Source organism: Thrips palmi, unplaced genomic scaffold (assembly GCF_012932325.1).
Source record: "Thrips palmi isolate BJ-2018 unplaced genomic scaffold, TpBJ-2018v1 HiC_scaffold_17, whole genome shotgun sequence".
NCBI lineage: Eukaryota > Metazoa > Arthropoda > Insecta > Thysanoptera > Thripidae > Thrips > Thrips palmi.
The window spans coordinates 4,972,096-4,986,479 of NW_023144626.1; the positions used below are offsets into that span (position 1 = coordinate 4,972,096).

At 42.6% G+C, this 14,384-nt stretch overlaps 4 protein-coding genes and 1 non-coding gene across 7 annotated transcripts; 3 read left to right on the plus strand and 2 right to left on the minus strand.

Annotated features, from left to right (window-relative positions):
* The first annotated feature begins 778 nt into the window (after positions 1-778).
* LOC117643491 (protein phosphatase 1 regulatory subunit 21) lies at positions 779-5,131 on the plus strand. 2 transcript variants are annotated; one of them, XM_034382414.1, is made up of 18 exons: positions 780-957; positions 1,160-1,194; positions 1,271-1,358; positions 1,435-1,626; positions 1,717-1,833; positions 1,911-2,012; positions 2,091-2,337; positions 2,406-2,593; positions 2,671-2,858; positions 2,944-3,080; positions 3,162-3,254; positions 3,346-3,476; positions 3,563-3,688; positions 3,776-3,967; positions 4,075-4,155; positions 4,235-4,381; positions 4,468-4,674; positions 4,752-5,131. In XM_034382414.1, the coding sequence occupies exons 3-18, from the start codon at positions 1,296-1,298 to the stop codon at positions 4,773-4,775; spliced, it is 2,235 nt and encodes a 744-aa protein (XP_034238305.1). In that variant the 5' UTR covers positions 780-957; positions 1,160-1,194; positions 1,271-1,295; the 3' UTR covers positions 4,776-5,131. The 2 variants fall into 2 exon arrangements, with proteins under 2 accessions (XP_034238306.1, XP_034238305.1); XM_034382415.1 differs by lacking the exon at positions 1,160-1,194 and having other exon boundaries at positions 779-957; positions 4,752-4,775.
* A 39-nt stretch (positions 5,132-5,170) lies between these two features.
* Positions 5,171-6,356, minus strand: LOC117643494 (iron-sulfur cluster assembly 2 homolog, mitochondrial). The gene is made up of 4 exons (XM_034382418.1): positions 6,115-6,356; positions 5,953-6,021; positions 5,534-5,776; positions 5,171-5,457 (listed from the first exon to the last, which is right to left on the minus strand). Exons 1-4 carry the CDS (start codon positions 6,192-6,194, stop codon positions 5,283-5,285), a joined length of 567 nt encoding a protein of 188 aa, XP_034238309.1. The 5' UTR covers positions 6,195-6,356; the 3' UTR covers positions 5,171-5,282.
* Positions 6,158-6,229, minus strand: Trnaa-cgc. Its single transcript has one exon. It is a non-coding gene; the product is annotated as a tRNA-Ala (tRNA).
* Positions 6,357-6,493: 137 nt separating the features above from the next.
* LOC117643492 (nucleolar protein dao-5-like) lies at positions 6,494-10,245 on the plus strand. Of its 2 annotated transcripts, none has more exons than XM_034382416.1 (11): positions 6,494-6,729; positions 7,087-7,142; positions 7,215-7,282; positions 7,359-7,449; positions 7,531-8,006; positions 8,077-8,208; positions 8,284-8,430; positions 8,505-8,686; positions 8,765-8,814; positions 9,188-9,603; positions 9,698-10,245. In XM_034382416.1, exons 1-11 carry the CDS (start codon positions 6,628-6,630, stop codon positions 9,721-9,723), a joined length of 1,746 nt encoding a protein of 581 aa, XP_034238307.1. In that variant the 5' UTR covers positions 6,494-6,627; the 3' UTR covers positions 9,724-10,245. The 2 variants fall into 2 exon arrangements, with proteins under 2 accessions (XP_034238307.1, XP_034238308.1); XM_034382417.1 differs by lacking the exon at positions 9,188-9,603 and adding an exon at positions 8,885-8,995 and having other exon boundaries at positions 6,496-6,729.
* A 344-nt stretch (positions 10,246-10,589) lies between these two features.
* LOC117643761 (RRP15-like protein) lies at positions 10,590-12,484 on the plus strand. Its single transcript, XM_034382836.1, has 6 exons — positions 10,590-10,708; positions 10,879-11,311; positions 11,410-11,614; positions 11,728-11,810; positions 12,043-12,235; positions 12,328-12,484. Exons 1-6 carry the CDS (start codon positions 10,633-10,635, stop codon positions 12,460-12,462), a joined length of 1,125 nt encoding a protein of 374 aa, XP_034238727.1. The 5' UTR covers positions 10,590-10,632; the 3' UTR covers positions 12,463-12,484.
* The last annotated feature ends 1,900 nt before the right edge of the window (positions 12,485-14,384 follow it).

The following is a 14,384-nucleotide window of genomic DNA, read 5'->3' on the forward strand; positions in this document are numbered from 1 at the left end:
TGACGCAACAGGACTCGACTGACCCGGTCAAAATTTCGCAAGAAGTTGGGGGAGTCGAACCGCCGACCCTAGCTTTGGGCACCGACGCCTCTCCTCCCTGGACCACCACGTCCCATGCATTGAGTGGGCTCACGTTCACGGGTTTCAACCGCACTGGGTGAGGCAGTAAAATTAAATGGAAATATTTGTTAGGAGTCGAACCTCCGGCATGTGGGTCTGTTGCACACGGCTCCGCTCGGATGGCCTCGAACCACCACCCTTAGGATAGTAAGTCGAAAAAACGTATGTGACGCTGGTATTCGAACGCCCGCCTGCGGTAACTCGATCCCACGTCACTAACCTCTCGGCTATCACAGCAGTTGTGAAACGAGACGGATCATCTGCTTTCATTAACGTTCGTTGAATGAGTTTTTTTTATTATTTAAAAATGAAATCCCTCTTTGATAACGAACAGCCCGACGGCACGTAGCGCCGTAAAGGTAGGCAAGCCAACTCACTCGGGCCAGGACGCAGATCAGAAGTGATCAGAAGCGAATCGAAAGCCTGATTCAGGCGGGCCACTCGGCTGCTGCAGTTCAGGCGTGCCACAACGGCTTTTATTTTTATTTTTTCGCACAAAAGCGCTTGTATTTTTTAACGAAAAACAAGCAGAGAGCTCCCTTTTGAAAAACGCGCTGCTCTCGACGAAATCCTAAACAAGGACCTTAAATTTTGCATACCACTGTAATCTAGCCTCACATCCTCCTCCCGCTCCCTGCCCTCCCCCCCCCCCCTCTCAGACCCCTCCCCACTTCCGCCCGCCCGTTGGTTGACACCCACATCCACAATTCAATGAAACATAACCCAACTACCAGTGCGAGTACCAAACTAAATACTCGTTTAAACTGTATCTAAACCTAGTACACTCCCTCGCATCGAGAAATGTCGTGGAGATTCTACAGAGCTTCCATTTAAGAGGTAAGGGGGTACCTGTGATGACCAGTTTTTAGTATGTTCCAGGTTACAAATATGTGTCTGACAGATTCAGTACTTCGAATCCCGGCATTTAAAACAAAATCGTTTCGTCTTATCAGATAATATAAATTGAATCCGCATTTTTTATAATTTAACAATTGGTAGACCATTTAATTGTGTAATTTTTTTGGTGTTTCATTTTTAGTTTGGACACCACTGCAAATTTCCTACTTGAGAAAGGTATTTTACGCAGTACCTTTTTAAACCATTGAAAGAAAAAAGAGTTTATTAATTTGTGTTTATTATCTTGTTTCAGTTCGTTTTATGATAACTGTATAGTCATGGACGGCATTGGCGGTGACTTACAAACCAAGTATCAAAAGGTTGCATCTGAATATTCAAAGGTCTGCTGCCCTCTTCTTATGTGAGGTATTCCTTTCCCATTAGTCAAAATCAATTACCATCCTTTTGTCTTTTAAGGTGCGTGCTCAAGTTGCTGTTCTAAAGAAGGCAGTTTTAGATGAACAAACGAAAAATTCAGACCTCCGGGATATGTTGAAAGAGAGAGAGCAGAGCTTACGGAAAGCTGAGCAAGAAATGGATAGCCTCTCATTCCGAAATCAGCAACTTACTAAGCGAGTGACTGTGCTCCAAGATGAATTGGATTCTATGGTTGGTCTAATGGTTTCTTTCCCTTTGCATGTTCAGTTGCTGGTACATGTCCAAAAGCAAGTTCACACTATTATTGTTTCAAACTTTCAGAGCAAGGCCAAGAAGAGCAAAACCAAACAGCCAGCAACAAACAGTGCGTGCAGCAATGAGGTGATGGGAGAAGAACTACATAAGTCTATCACCGAGAATGCAAAATTACTTTCCTTGGTGGGTACTCATTGTTCAATTTCTGTACGAATTTATTTTTGAGGTGTAACTCATTTGCTCTCAATTTCCAAATTCAGTTACATGACAAGGAGGAATCCCACAGTCAAGACATAGAACATCTGAATCAAAGAATTGAACAGCTAGAACATGAATTACGAACTCAACAAGAACAACATAAGGTATATAGCTTATCCAATGCCAGCCATCCAGAATTGCTTCTAACCAGAACTTAAATAAGTTTTACTTTATCTTTTCAGAGAGCAGTATCTAAGCTTGAAATGGAAAAGGCTTCTGCTCTAGGTGCTGCCAGTTTACCTGCGCCTGCTGGGACACCATCCTATTCCGTGAGCAATCGACTGGATCAGAGAGTGGAGGCCCTCCAGAAATCAAACGTTGAATTAACAGCTCATGCAAGAGAGATGAACTCTCAGAGGCTTCAACTTACATCTCAATTAGAGGATGCAACAAGGATCATTCGGACTCACCTTCCATTTGTCGATTCAAGTAAGAACTACTTGTTACTATTTATCTCTGGATTTTTTTTTCAGTGCTAAATTGTATGCCTTTTGCAGGTGATAGAGATCTCAATGAGCTCAATGTCCCTCATCATGACCGAAGTCAACAGGCTCACGTGCTTCGTATTGTCAATCAGGCTGGCAGTTATCTTGAGGAGTTGGCTGGTGCTCTTGAAAAGTATCATTCTCATGTGCGAAATCGACTATTACTTGTTCATTCATCTCTCAGTCCTTTAAATTCAAAGGTGTGCATCATATATTTATTTGTGTGGCCCTTTCCACTCTGGATACCTAATCATTTTGTGAACAATATTTTGTTTAGTTTTCAGAACACCTGCAAGACAGTGGTAGGCAACTGCACCACTTAAGGCAAGGGTATTCCGACTTCCAGCAAGGCCTTGAATGTGACAGCTGGACTCTTGATACTGCACCCTCTCTGTCAGCATTTAGTGGTCCTCTCCGCTCATACAGTGCCTACCTTCAAAAGCTGCAGCCATACTGTCAACTAAGGTCACTATCAATTACTGCATTTTGAAAGATATAAGTAAAAAGTTTTATAATATAATAAATAATAAAAATGTAACTGTTTTTTCAGTGTTGAGGAGGAATGCATTCTATTTGGAGCATCTGAGGAAATTCTAACAGCAAGTCGAGATGTTGTTTCATGCTCTGCTTATCTTTCTGTTCAAGTGTCAAAGATCTGTGGCTATGTGCACCTTTTAGCGGGTCAGAGTAAGTAACAGCCATTCAAATTGTGGTTTATTTCTTAATTGCTCTTTTTCTTATCCTTTATATATTGTTTATGTCTTGCAGATAGACGGCACTCTCAGCATCCCGTACAGTCTCAGCAGCGTTTTATGAAAGAACTAGTTCAAGCATTAAAAGTTTTCCATCAGGCTGTCCAAGGTAAAAATATTGGAGGGCACTCAAAATTTCTAGTTATCAATTGCTTAAAGAATGATTTTATGTTGTTCTGTGTTTGCAATGTATATTTTAGAGCTGCTGTGCTCCTACACTGTAAAATTTGCCCTGGAGAGGGAAAGTGGCAATGCAATGATTTCAACTGCTCAAGAAGATGCAGATGGTATTTTGAGTACTTTAGCTTCTGCTGTTATTTCTTCTGGGAAGGTATTGCAGTGCTCCAATCTTTTATTTTATTTTTTCTGAACCCGAAACTGTTGTTGTGGCTGTACAATTTCCCCATCTACTTTCAGATTGTGGAGGTTTTGGATGGTTATCAGATGTCGCTTAGTGGGTCTTCACTGAATGGCAAACAAGTGCATCCAACTGTTACAGCTTTCCGCAAACGAGCAGCAAACTATTTGTCATCTCTGGAACAGGTTTGGCTTTTCAGCAACCATGTAATATTTTTTATGTTCTCCAGCCAGATAGTGTTTCTTAATGTTAAGAACTATTTTTGTATTTAGGACGAGCCTCCATCCATTCCGTATGAGGATGCTCTGAATGTTCAAGTTGAAGTCCGAAGTAAGACAGCAAGTTTGAAAGCACTAATGTCACAGTTGCAAAACATGCAAGAATTAGCTGCACAGGTTGAACAGGACCGTGAGCATTGGAAGGAGGAATATCATTTGCTTCATTTGCATCACGAACCACATGAGGTCAATATACCAGTCTAGAAATATGCATTCCAATTGAGTTGCAAACCTTATCAGTTTTTATAATAATTTCTGTGGTAATATCTCTGTTTGTTTTGTTTTGTTTTTAGAGTAACAAGAAAAATTTGGTCAGTACATCCACATCAGAAAACAATGATGGCGAGTCTGCAGTTTCTGTTGTGACAAATTTGGTAAGCTTTTAGAATATAGCATACTCAACAGTAGCTCTTCTGGAAATGTCTGCATTAATTCTTCCCTTGCTAAATTCAGCTGGGAAAACACACTACTCCTTTCATTACTCCCGCGGAAATTGAAGCTAGGGAGGAACAGGTAAAAAATTATTTCCGCACACGGCTTTATGAACATGTTGCTCGTTGGCAAACTTCTGAAGCCAAAGCCACTACATACATGTCAGAGGTGAGATTGCTATCAAGTTCTCTCTTCTTTTCTTTTTTGGTTGTATTCTGATACTTTCAAATTCTTAAGCTGTATTTATTTCACAGTGTGCTGTGCTCAAAACCCGACTTGAAGATGCTGTGGAAAGTCGGAAAGCCTGTGAAGAGAGAGCATCTAAACTGTCTGAAGAATTGGCATCCACCACACAAACCTTTGACTCACAGTTAGCAGTCATGACAGAGCATCTGGCCAATATGAATGAAAAGCTTGCTCTTCAGAAGGACACAATTGACCATCTGAAATTCCAATCAAAGGTATGTATTGAAACATGTAATTCCAATGGCAAAAATTTGAGACAAAGGATATTGATATATTTTGTTTCCACCCACAGACAAAAAAGGGGAAGCAAAAATAGATATAATCAGGTATGAAAGGTACCTGTGTGCTGCATATATTTGAGTCAGGGGCATGTCTGCCTCATGCCTTTATCATTTTTGGGAAATCAATGGTTCTGAATGGAATACCTCAGAATTTATCCTTACTTATCAGAATACATTTGAGAATTCCCCTGTAATTCAGTAATGTGATATAGATTGTGAGATAGTATATTTTTATTATGTGTATCAGTTTTGTTTATGTCTTTATTATGAAAAATATTGTTTTTGTACAATCAATTTTGCTACTGTTGTGATGGTAAGCTATGTAATCTGTTTATTTAGTCATTGTTAATTAAAAGAACTGTCATATTTACATTGGCAGAAAATCACATTACATCCATACTTTTTTTTTTAAGTAGGAAGTGGGATAGCATAGGACATAAATAATGATAATTTATTTCACAGCCCTTATAACTAATGTTCTAGATACAGTATTTAATAATTTAGGGGATTCAATTTTTAGTTCCTATTGATGGTGCAATGCATCAAACCTTTATAGAAAATGATGCCCCGCATGAACACCCTTGTTCTGCCATAGGATTGTTAAGAATGCGAAAAGCAGATCTGATGAGCTCAGTGTGGAAATCTATCACAGAACCCTTCACATATTCAAGAGAGGTCTCATCAATAACAATCTTTGCTCCATCTTTCGTGAACACTCTGCAACAAAATTTAAAGAATAGAAGTACAGGGAACCACCTTAATTATTTGGTGAAAATCTTTAATGAGTGATTACCGATCATCGTCTTTGGTTGTAGAATCCAGTTCAAATTTGTACTGGAATCCTGAGCATCCTCCCCCTTCAACAGTGACTCGCAAGAAACTACCATCGGCAGCTATTTCTTGAAGCCTCTTCACACATGTGTCACTGAGCTCTAATTCAGCTTTGTTGTTATTTGAAGTCTGAGTAGATACTTCTGCACTGCTGGAGAAACCATTTGGGAAATTACGCAGCGTGCCTCCCGCAATCTTATGACTCCTGCCAATCAAAGCAAAGCAAATATGAAACTCATACGAGGTTAGGTTGAACGTCAAAATGCACTTCCTGAAGGACAGGAAGCGTGTACGAGACAATCTCATAGCTTCGGCCCATAAAATAAACCGTGGAAAGTTAACGAAGTCAAACAGATTAAGGTGTAATAGCGAAATTCTCACCTGATACTATTTTGAAAGGAGCGGATAGCAGACAGCGCGAATGTCGCCATTGCGCCACCGAAGTTCAGACTGCACAAAGTGTTCCCAGTGAAATAATTTGATTCTTTCAGTTAATTATATTCCGGAATAAATCACATTTCCGAGAGTAGAATGAATAGTAACCATAAAAAAGATTCTATGAGATGCACGGCGCCGAAAAGAGAGGTGGAGATGCTGGGATTTGAACCCAGGACTTTCAGCATGCGAAGCAGACACTCTACCGCTGAGTTACATCCCCGATAGAGGAGAGAGGTCGTTGTTTATCTAATAAACTATAGCAGTTATCTCTGCTCGTAAACGTTTTTCACAAAATTAGATAATCAGTACAAGGTTTTGCAAACGGCAAGATAAATATTTCCAAAGAAAGCTGAACACTTAGATTTAAAAGACTCTTCTTTTCTTTTCGTGCTTTTTCGCTGCTTCGTTTTCTCTGCCATCGATCGGTCAGAGTTGGTCACTTCTCTCCGTTTCCGGTTCCGCCCCCCATCTTATTTCCTTTCTTTTTCCCTCATGGCTCTTTCTTTCATTCTTGAAAGGCGCAGGCGTGTGAGCGAGCATCAAGCGTGGTTTCGACGTGCTCCAAACGGAGCCTAAATTGTTTCTATTTGTTTTCTAAGTTCAAATTTCACGCTAGCCATGGCCGCCGTTGATGAAGTTGGTGTGTGCGCGCTTGTGTTCGAGTTTCTCTCTAAAAAGGACAAATCATTAGCGCATTTGTTTCAACAGAAGACAAAAGCGGTAAGTGCGGCTTTTTCGCATCGGCCCACGAGTTTACCACGTGTGGCGTAATAGCATGGCTCTTGTGCGTCTTTCTTTATTGATTGTTACATTTGTTTCTTGTCGGATCGTTGATTTTTGTGCGTGGTCGCGCTTGGGAATTCACTGCACTTAAATAACTGTAAACTTTCCTACTTAGTTCCGAAGCGTACCGCGCTATCTCAGCCTGTGCCTCAGTGCCAAGAGCATTCCCAGTGTTCATTTTCTGTTGGGTCTCTGTTTTGTTGTTAACTCGCTTAGCACTGCACGATCTTTTCATTTCTAGTAGATATTGGGGTATAGTCTTAAGTCAATTTATAAGAAAATTTTTGCTTACAGGTAAGCCTTCCCAAAGGATCACCCACAATTTTTGATGTGGTGAACTATTATCAAAGGTTAGTGTTTGCACTCTTTTAACTGTGTTATTTGCTTTGTGTACATTGTCCTAATGGGATATCATTTTTCAGCACATCACCCAAGAAGATTGTTGTGAAGGGCCAAGCCAAAAAAGATTCCAGTTCCGATTCCAGTTCAGGTATATATTGGAACCAATTTTAGGATTAATGGGTTTTGTATATATTCATGGATTTAATAGTTATCTTATTTTATAGAATCTGAAGATGAAGCGCCCAAAAAAGTAAATGGAATTGCTAAACCAGTTCAGAAGCCAGTGAACGGCAAGGCAGCGGCAGAGTCTTCAAGGTATGTATTTATTTTGTCGAATGGTGGCTCCTGCTTAAGGTTGGTGTCAGTATTTAGTACTTATTTAAATTTATGTTTCAGTGATGACAGCAGTGATTCTGATGAGCCTGCAGTGAAGAAACCTGTTGCTGCTGCCAAACCAGCAGCTAAGCCTGCCCCCCAGAAGAAACAGGAATCCAGTGACGATAGTGATAGTGACAGCTCTGATAATGATGAACCTGCCAAGAAGCCAGCTACCCCTGCCAAGCCTACCCCGGCTAAAGCCACTCCAGCCAAAGCCACCCCAGCCAAAGCCGCTACAGCTAAGGCTGCTCCCAAGAAACAAGAAAGCAGCAGTGATTCTGACGACTCTGACTCCTCTGAGGAAGATGTCCCCAAAGTTGCCACCAAAGCTGCTGCTGCTGCTGCTCCAGCAAAGCCAGTCGCTGCCAAGAAGGCTGAATCTAGCTCTTCAGATGATTCCTCTGATTCAGATGAGGAGCCTCCCAAGGGAAAGCAGGCCAAGCCTGCTCCTCCCAAGGCAGCTGCACAGGAGGAGTCTTCTTCAGATGATAGCAGTAAGCAACACTTCCTTTGCTTTGTGTACTTTGCTCAGTACCAGTGTTTTCATACCTTTCTTGTCTCTAGGTGATGACGATGATGGTGCGGTTGTTGCTCCTGCTTTCAAACCGGGCCAAAAGGCTCCAGCTGTCGCCACCAAAGCCAAGCCCGCTAGCAGTAGCAGTGACTCTGACAGTGACAGCGATAGCGATACACCTGGTAGTTGTCACTCTCTTCTTCTGATGATTTTTTTATTGTGAGCACTGGCTTATTTTCTTGTTTTTTCTACCTCAGTTAAAACTCCAGCCAAAACACCAGCCAAACCAGTAACACCCAAACCTACTCCAGCTGCAAAGAAACCTCAGGATTCGTCTGATGATTCTGATTCCTCCGACAGCAGTGAAGAAGAGACTCCTCCCAAGAAGGCTGCACCTGCTAAAGGTAGGTAGTCTCTCAGTATTAGAGTGAATTGATTTTCCTTTTTTCCAGTTCTCACGTTATTGTTATTGCTCTAGCTGTGACCCCCAAGGCTGCCCCTAAGAAGGATGATAGTTCGTCAGATGACTCATCGAGTGATGATGAAACCCCAGCTCCTAAACCAGGGACACCTGCTGCCAAAGCTGGTGATAAGAGGAAGCGCAAGGAATCATCCTCATCAGAAGAAGATGGTGATGATGATGCTGCCCCTGCCCCAGCTGTGAGTCTCGTTTCTTTCAACTTTTTCGGCTTCGATGTGAGATGATTCTTTTACTTACTGTATAATTGTCTGTTGCAGAAAAAGCAGCCCTACTCCAACTTCGTCAAAGCTACCAGTAATGGGATGAGGTGAGTAATGTGACCTGTCGTCTTGATCCAATGTGTTTTATTACTGTATTCTGCTACTCATGGGTTTCAGGAAGCTAAGTCTAAAACTCCAGACCGTAATACTCCTGCGCCATTCCGAAGAGTGCGCCAGGAGGAAGTTGTAGTTGATCCACGCTTCGCCAATAACTCATTTGATGCCAAGGTAACCTGCCACTTCTTTTTCTGGCAAGGAAGGCAAACATGGCTTCGCATGAAAGTGCCTGGTGCAGAAGAGTTATTGGCGTTGTGTCTTTTAGCCATTTAATGACTAAGCTTCTGAAACCCGTGTGAGCACCTGGCTACACCACTGCCACTTTCATGCGTTGCTAATGTTTGTCTTCCTCTGTTTGTGTAGGAGAATGGGGAAGAAAAGGACGCCAGTTGGACTGAGGACCGCCGGGGGTCGTTCGGTGGCGATCGTGGGAGAGGGGGAAGGGGTCGTGGCTTCGACAGGGGTGGGCGGGGTGGCCGCGGAGGGTTCGGCAGCCGCGGCGGTGGAGGCGGAGGGTTCCGAGGCAACCGTGATGGTGGGGACCGGGGCGGTTTCCGAGGGGGATTCAGAGGCAACAACCGCGGGGGCGGCGACCGAGGTGGCTTCAGGAGAAGTTTTGGAGACAGTGAGGAAGGTGGTCGCGGGGGTTTCGGAAGGGGGCGGGGGGGTCGTGGCGGGTTCGGGGGTGGCGACCGTAGAAGTAGTGGCGGATTCCAGAAGTCCTTTGGGGGTGCCAGTGGTGGCGGTGGGAGTAACAAAAAGATCACTTTTGACGATTGGTGAGTTTGGTTGTGCATGTAGGATAAAATCTTCCCTAACTGGGGTAAAATTGCCAAACTTGGACGAATTCTAATGATTACGTTTGTGTTTCAGAGAGGTGCTCGAGGTTCCTGGGGTGAGAGGGCGAACCAAGATTTGAGGTTTACTAAGGGAAAGTCCTTCCGTCATGAGAAGACAAAGAAGAAACGTGGAACCTACCGTGGTGGTCAGATTGATGTGACTGTGAACTCTATTCGTTTTGACTGAGACCGTTGTTACAGTGATGCCTGTTGACACATTATCTGTATCCTGGTAGGCAGGTTTACAAATTAATTATTTGTTATGTGTTGTCCAATATTGGACATAAGTGTTACCTATTTTGTATCGTTTTAGGATTATATTAAGGGGTGTTTCAAGAAGTGACGCCTGTTTTGCTAGTTATAACTAAAAAGTTTTACTTTTTAAACGCTTCGGCTTTATGATGTACCTTGTAAGATTATTATACTTGTAAATATGTCTTGTGTGAATGATTAGTATTACTTGACTACAAGTTTGTCAGGTGTGTTGAAGCCTGGTGAAAAGAAATTATTGCACTAGTTTTCTCAAGCTAGATATGTGATCACATTCAATAAACTGTCTGATCTGGCATATTTTTTATTCAAGGCTTCAAACTTTACTATCCCTTATCCTTGCCTCATTTGTTTTGCAAATATGAGCACAAATTTAAGATTTGCTCATTACCCAACTGAAATAATCTATGCAAGCCCGCCCAATTAACATCTATTAGTTGAGCCAACACTTCCAAGATCCACACTACACGATCAGGCAGATGCTAGTAGCACGTAATGAACAGGCCCCTGTTAAAGACAGAAGTTGGATTGAGGGGCCGTCGACGTTGAAGTTGAAAGACACCAAAGACACGTTCCCACGAAGGAGGTTCATGAAAGGCGGTAGTTCTTTCGAAGATCTAGCGTGGTGATTTGCCGGGGGAAGGAGTGGAGGGGAAGAGGCGGGGGGTGGGGACTGGGGAGTCTCCAGAAGTAAACATCATGGCCGCTATGAAGGTGCGATCCGCAAACATGATCTCAAAATCTCTGAAAAAGGGAATGCAGCAGCCGATACATGGTAAGTATTTGAGATATACACGTTCATTTCACTTTTTGATGTATGTTTATCATCAGTATTTGCGTGATTTTCTTAGAACTCACCGTGTTAGTGTCACACTGAAGTCCATGCCACGTGAGGAGGTTAAGGTTATATTTGTTGTACTGCACTGTTGTTTCTTTCTCTTGTAGAGGAAATTGACGACGACAGTGACGAAGAAATGAGTATTGCCAGTGAAAATTCTGATGATGTCGAAGAGAGCTCTGTAGAAGAAAATGATGCTGGTGAAGCTAGTGGTGAGGACAGCTCTGAGGATGACGATGAGGAAGATCATGAAGAAGGCTCTGTCGAAGATGAGAGTGAAGATGACAATGATTCTGGCCAGGAAGAAGGTGAAGATGACGATGTTTCTGACGAAGATGACGATGAAATGGAAGATCTCTCTGATGATGGTGATTTGGGAGCAGGAGATTGGATGGAAATGGATGATAAAGAATCCAATTCAAACCTGTCAAGCTCTGACGACGAAGCCAGTCCTCAGGGTCAGGCTCAAAAGGCAGATAGTAATGATCCAAACCTTCATGGGAATGCAGGCTGGGCAGATGCTATGGCTAAAATTTTGAGGTAGAATCTATTTATTACATCCACTAACATTATTGAGTTTGAAACATTTTTGAGCAGCATTGTATACAGGATTTGGTTTGTTTGTTTGTTTGTTTCAGAACGTCTAAACCTAAAGGAAAAAAAAGTGTTGTTCTTGCCAAGGCTAAAAAATTGAGCCAGATTGGAGCTTCAGAGAAATCGGATGATAAAAAAGAATATGGCTTTGAGATAGATGGTGATTCAACAGAAGAGAAGGATGTGAAACCTAATGTAGATGATTTAGATGTAAAACCTGATGTGGAAGACATTAAACCTAAATTAAGGGTACGTCACGTGTCACTAGTCTTGTGTGGCAGCTCTTTTTGCCTTGTCTGAAAATCACACATTTCATTGATAAAAACCATGGTCCATTGTTTTATTTTGTTGTGTTTTTACAGAAAAAAGATCTATCAGAGGGTAGAATAAAACCAGATATTTTATCACGTGATAGGGAGAGAGCCCTGTCTAAAATAGCAACCAAGTAAGTACTGTAATTTACACTGAGTTCCTTTCTGAAGTTCAGAAAGCCTTTATTTATTCATTTGCTTATTTAATTAAGGTGCATTCTCATTCGTGTCTTCAGCATCCTAGATTTATTTGCAGATACAAGAATTAAGGCACAGATGCCACTGATGCGACACAAGCATGAATGCACCTATATTATTACATAATACTGGTATATATTTTAGTTTTAATTCTGTATCTTGTTTTAGGGGAGTTGTTCAATTATTCAATGCTGTTAGAGAACAGCAGAAGGACATCAACAAAAAGATAAAATTGGCAAAGGGTTCTGTTAGAAAAGAGGAAAAGATTCTTAAGTCAGTGGACAAAGTATCATTTTTAAACTCTTTGATGGGTGCCAAGAGTGTGAGGGTTGAGGATCAAATTCAAACCAAAGCTGAAGAGGTAAGAATATAAATTTTCTGTGCCAAGTGCCAAGTTTGTAGCTGTTGGCATTTGGAAGATATCTCACCCACCCTTTGTTTTATGTTTTGCAGGATGTTAAACCAGAAAATCCAACTACATGGAATGTACTTAGAGATAACTTTCTTACTGGTTCTGATATGAAAGACTGGGACAAAAGTGGTGAAATTAAATTAGAGGACGATATGGATGAAATTGAATTAAATTAAAAAATAAATTTTAAGCCTATTATCTGTTTCTTTGTATTTCTGAAAGAAAAATGACACTTGGTACATATTTGAAGATCGTACCCTATGGTCTGTCTGAAACAAGTAATTTTACTGGTGCCTTTTATTTAAAACATTTTAGTTTGTACTTGGAATATTTTATTTAACTCCTCTTGAGATGCGGAGTACATTCAATTAAGGTAATATCCATACGTGCTAGGTTTGAACAGGAAGCTGAGGTCTGCACTCTTCCATAAACTGCTTTTCTTCATGTAGGTGTTGCCCTGATCACCAATTAAAACGTGGTGATAACTTCTTCTATCACTGTTGAAAACAACAACTGAGCAACTACTATTTTAGATTTGTGTGTTGTCATTGTCAACATGTCAAAGATTTGGAAATATTTTTTATAGTTGGATAAGACAGTTTTAATATTGCTGTTTTTCAAGCACTTATTATATTTATTTTTAAGAGATAATTAAGGTTAAATTTATTTGCGCAAGCTGCTTCTGCTTGGCGTTGTTTAGAACTCGTCTTGGAAAAGATTACTGTCTAAAATTTTAGGGTGAAATCATTAGTTTCCAGTTTTATAGGCCACTACCCCCTGTCAATCCAATCTACCCTATTGAAGGATTGGTGTGAATCCTTTGCACTAAAATTATGTTTTAAAACAGTATGTACATTATACTTACAAAAAAAGACACATTATCTCATAGTTGATCAAATCATAAAATAAGTAGTTTGCAAACAAGGTGACATATCAACTAATATCCTGCGGGAAGCTGAGAGGCTGAATAGTGAATAGTACAGATATTACTCGAAACGAGTATGTGGCATTTTATGTAAATAACAAGTGTCGAAATACGTTAATGTGTGGGGATAAATTATCTCGTTTCAATTTCGCACCACGGCCGCAAAACGCCTGTCATGTCGAGGGTAGGCAGTCCCGCCATACCGCGCAGTACGCCAGGCTGCTCGGTTCGCCTCCAAGGCGTTCAGCGTGCAGAGCCCTAGCTGCGTACAGTCTTGGTCTTCCCACACAGCATTTATCTCCGTGGTCCCTCTTTGAGTGTAGTAGCGAGCCGATCAGATGGCAACGCACCGCGGACAGACAAAAACAACTACACAGTAGCAAATAGTCAACAATTCTCACAAAATAAATTTTAAGTAAATGAAGTAAACCTCTGCAAACAGGCAGCACTCGCATCCAATATTTCTTGCGACTGAATTAGCTGACCTTAAGGAACTCTACCTATCCATCTCGTTCGTTAGGAAAAAATCAGGAATCCCGGACTAGTCACCCTCCACAACATAGTCTGACTTGGCCTGACCACATGCGGCCAAGTGTTCCCAGCGTTGCAAGTTCCTAGACGGGTCCGGCCGTGCCATCGAAGCCCGTAGCCGAGGCCAGGGTCTCATCCGACCCCTGGAGAAGCCTGCCGACGTTGGTTCCGAAGACCCGGTCGGCGCGAACACAGAAGTTGGCCGACGACAAGGGTTCAAGTGCCGAGGCTGCCGAGGCCGGGCGACCAAGGCGGCCCCCGCGGTGGTACGCCGTCATGTACTCCTCGTAGGTGGGGGGCTGCACGGCGGCGGCCACCGTCGGCGGCATCACGTCCGTGGGGACGGCGCAGGCCACGCAGCCACAGTGCGCGGGGTGCTCGGGGCCGAGGCGCGGCCTAAACCTGAGCAGGACGCCGAGGCGACACAGGCACGCCTCGCTGCAGGCCTCGTCGTAGGCGGGCGGCTTGCCGTCGTCCGGGCCCCGGTTCCGCCGCTCCTCGTCCTTGGGGGCATCCCCTTCTACAGCGACCACACCCTGCGGGCACACAAGACGTTGCCGCTGTCTCAGTCGCACTGCGGGGGCGCTCTGTGTGAGTGCGAGAGAGACAGAGCGACCAGACGCTGTGCGGAATCCGTCTCCG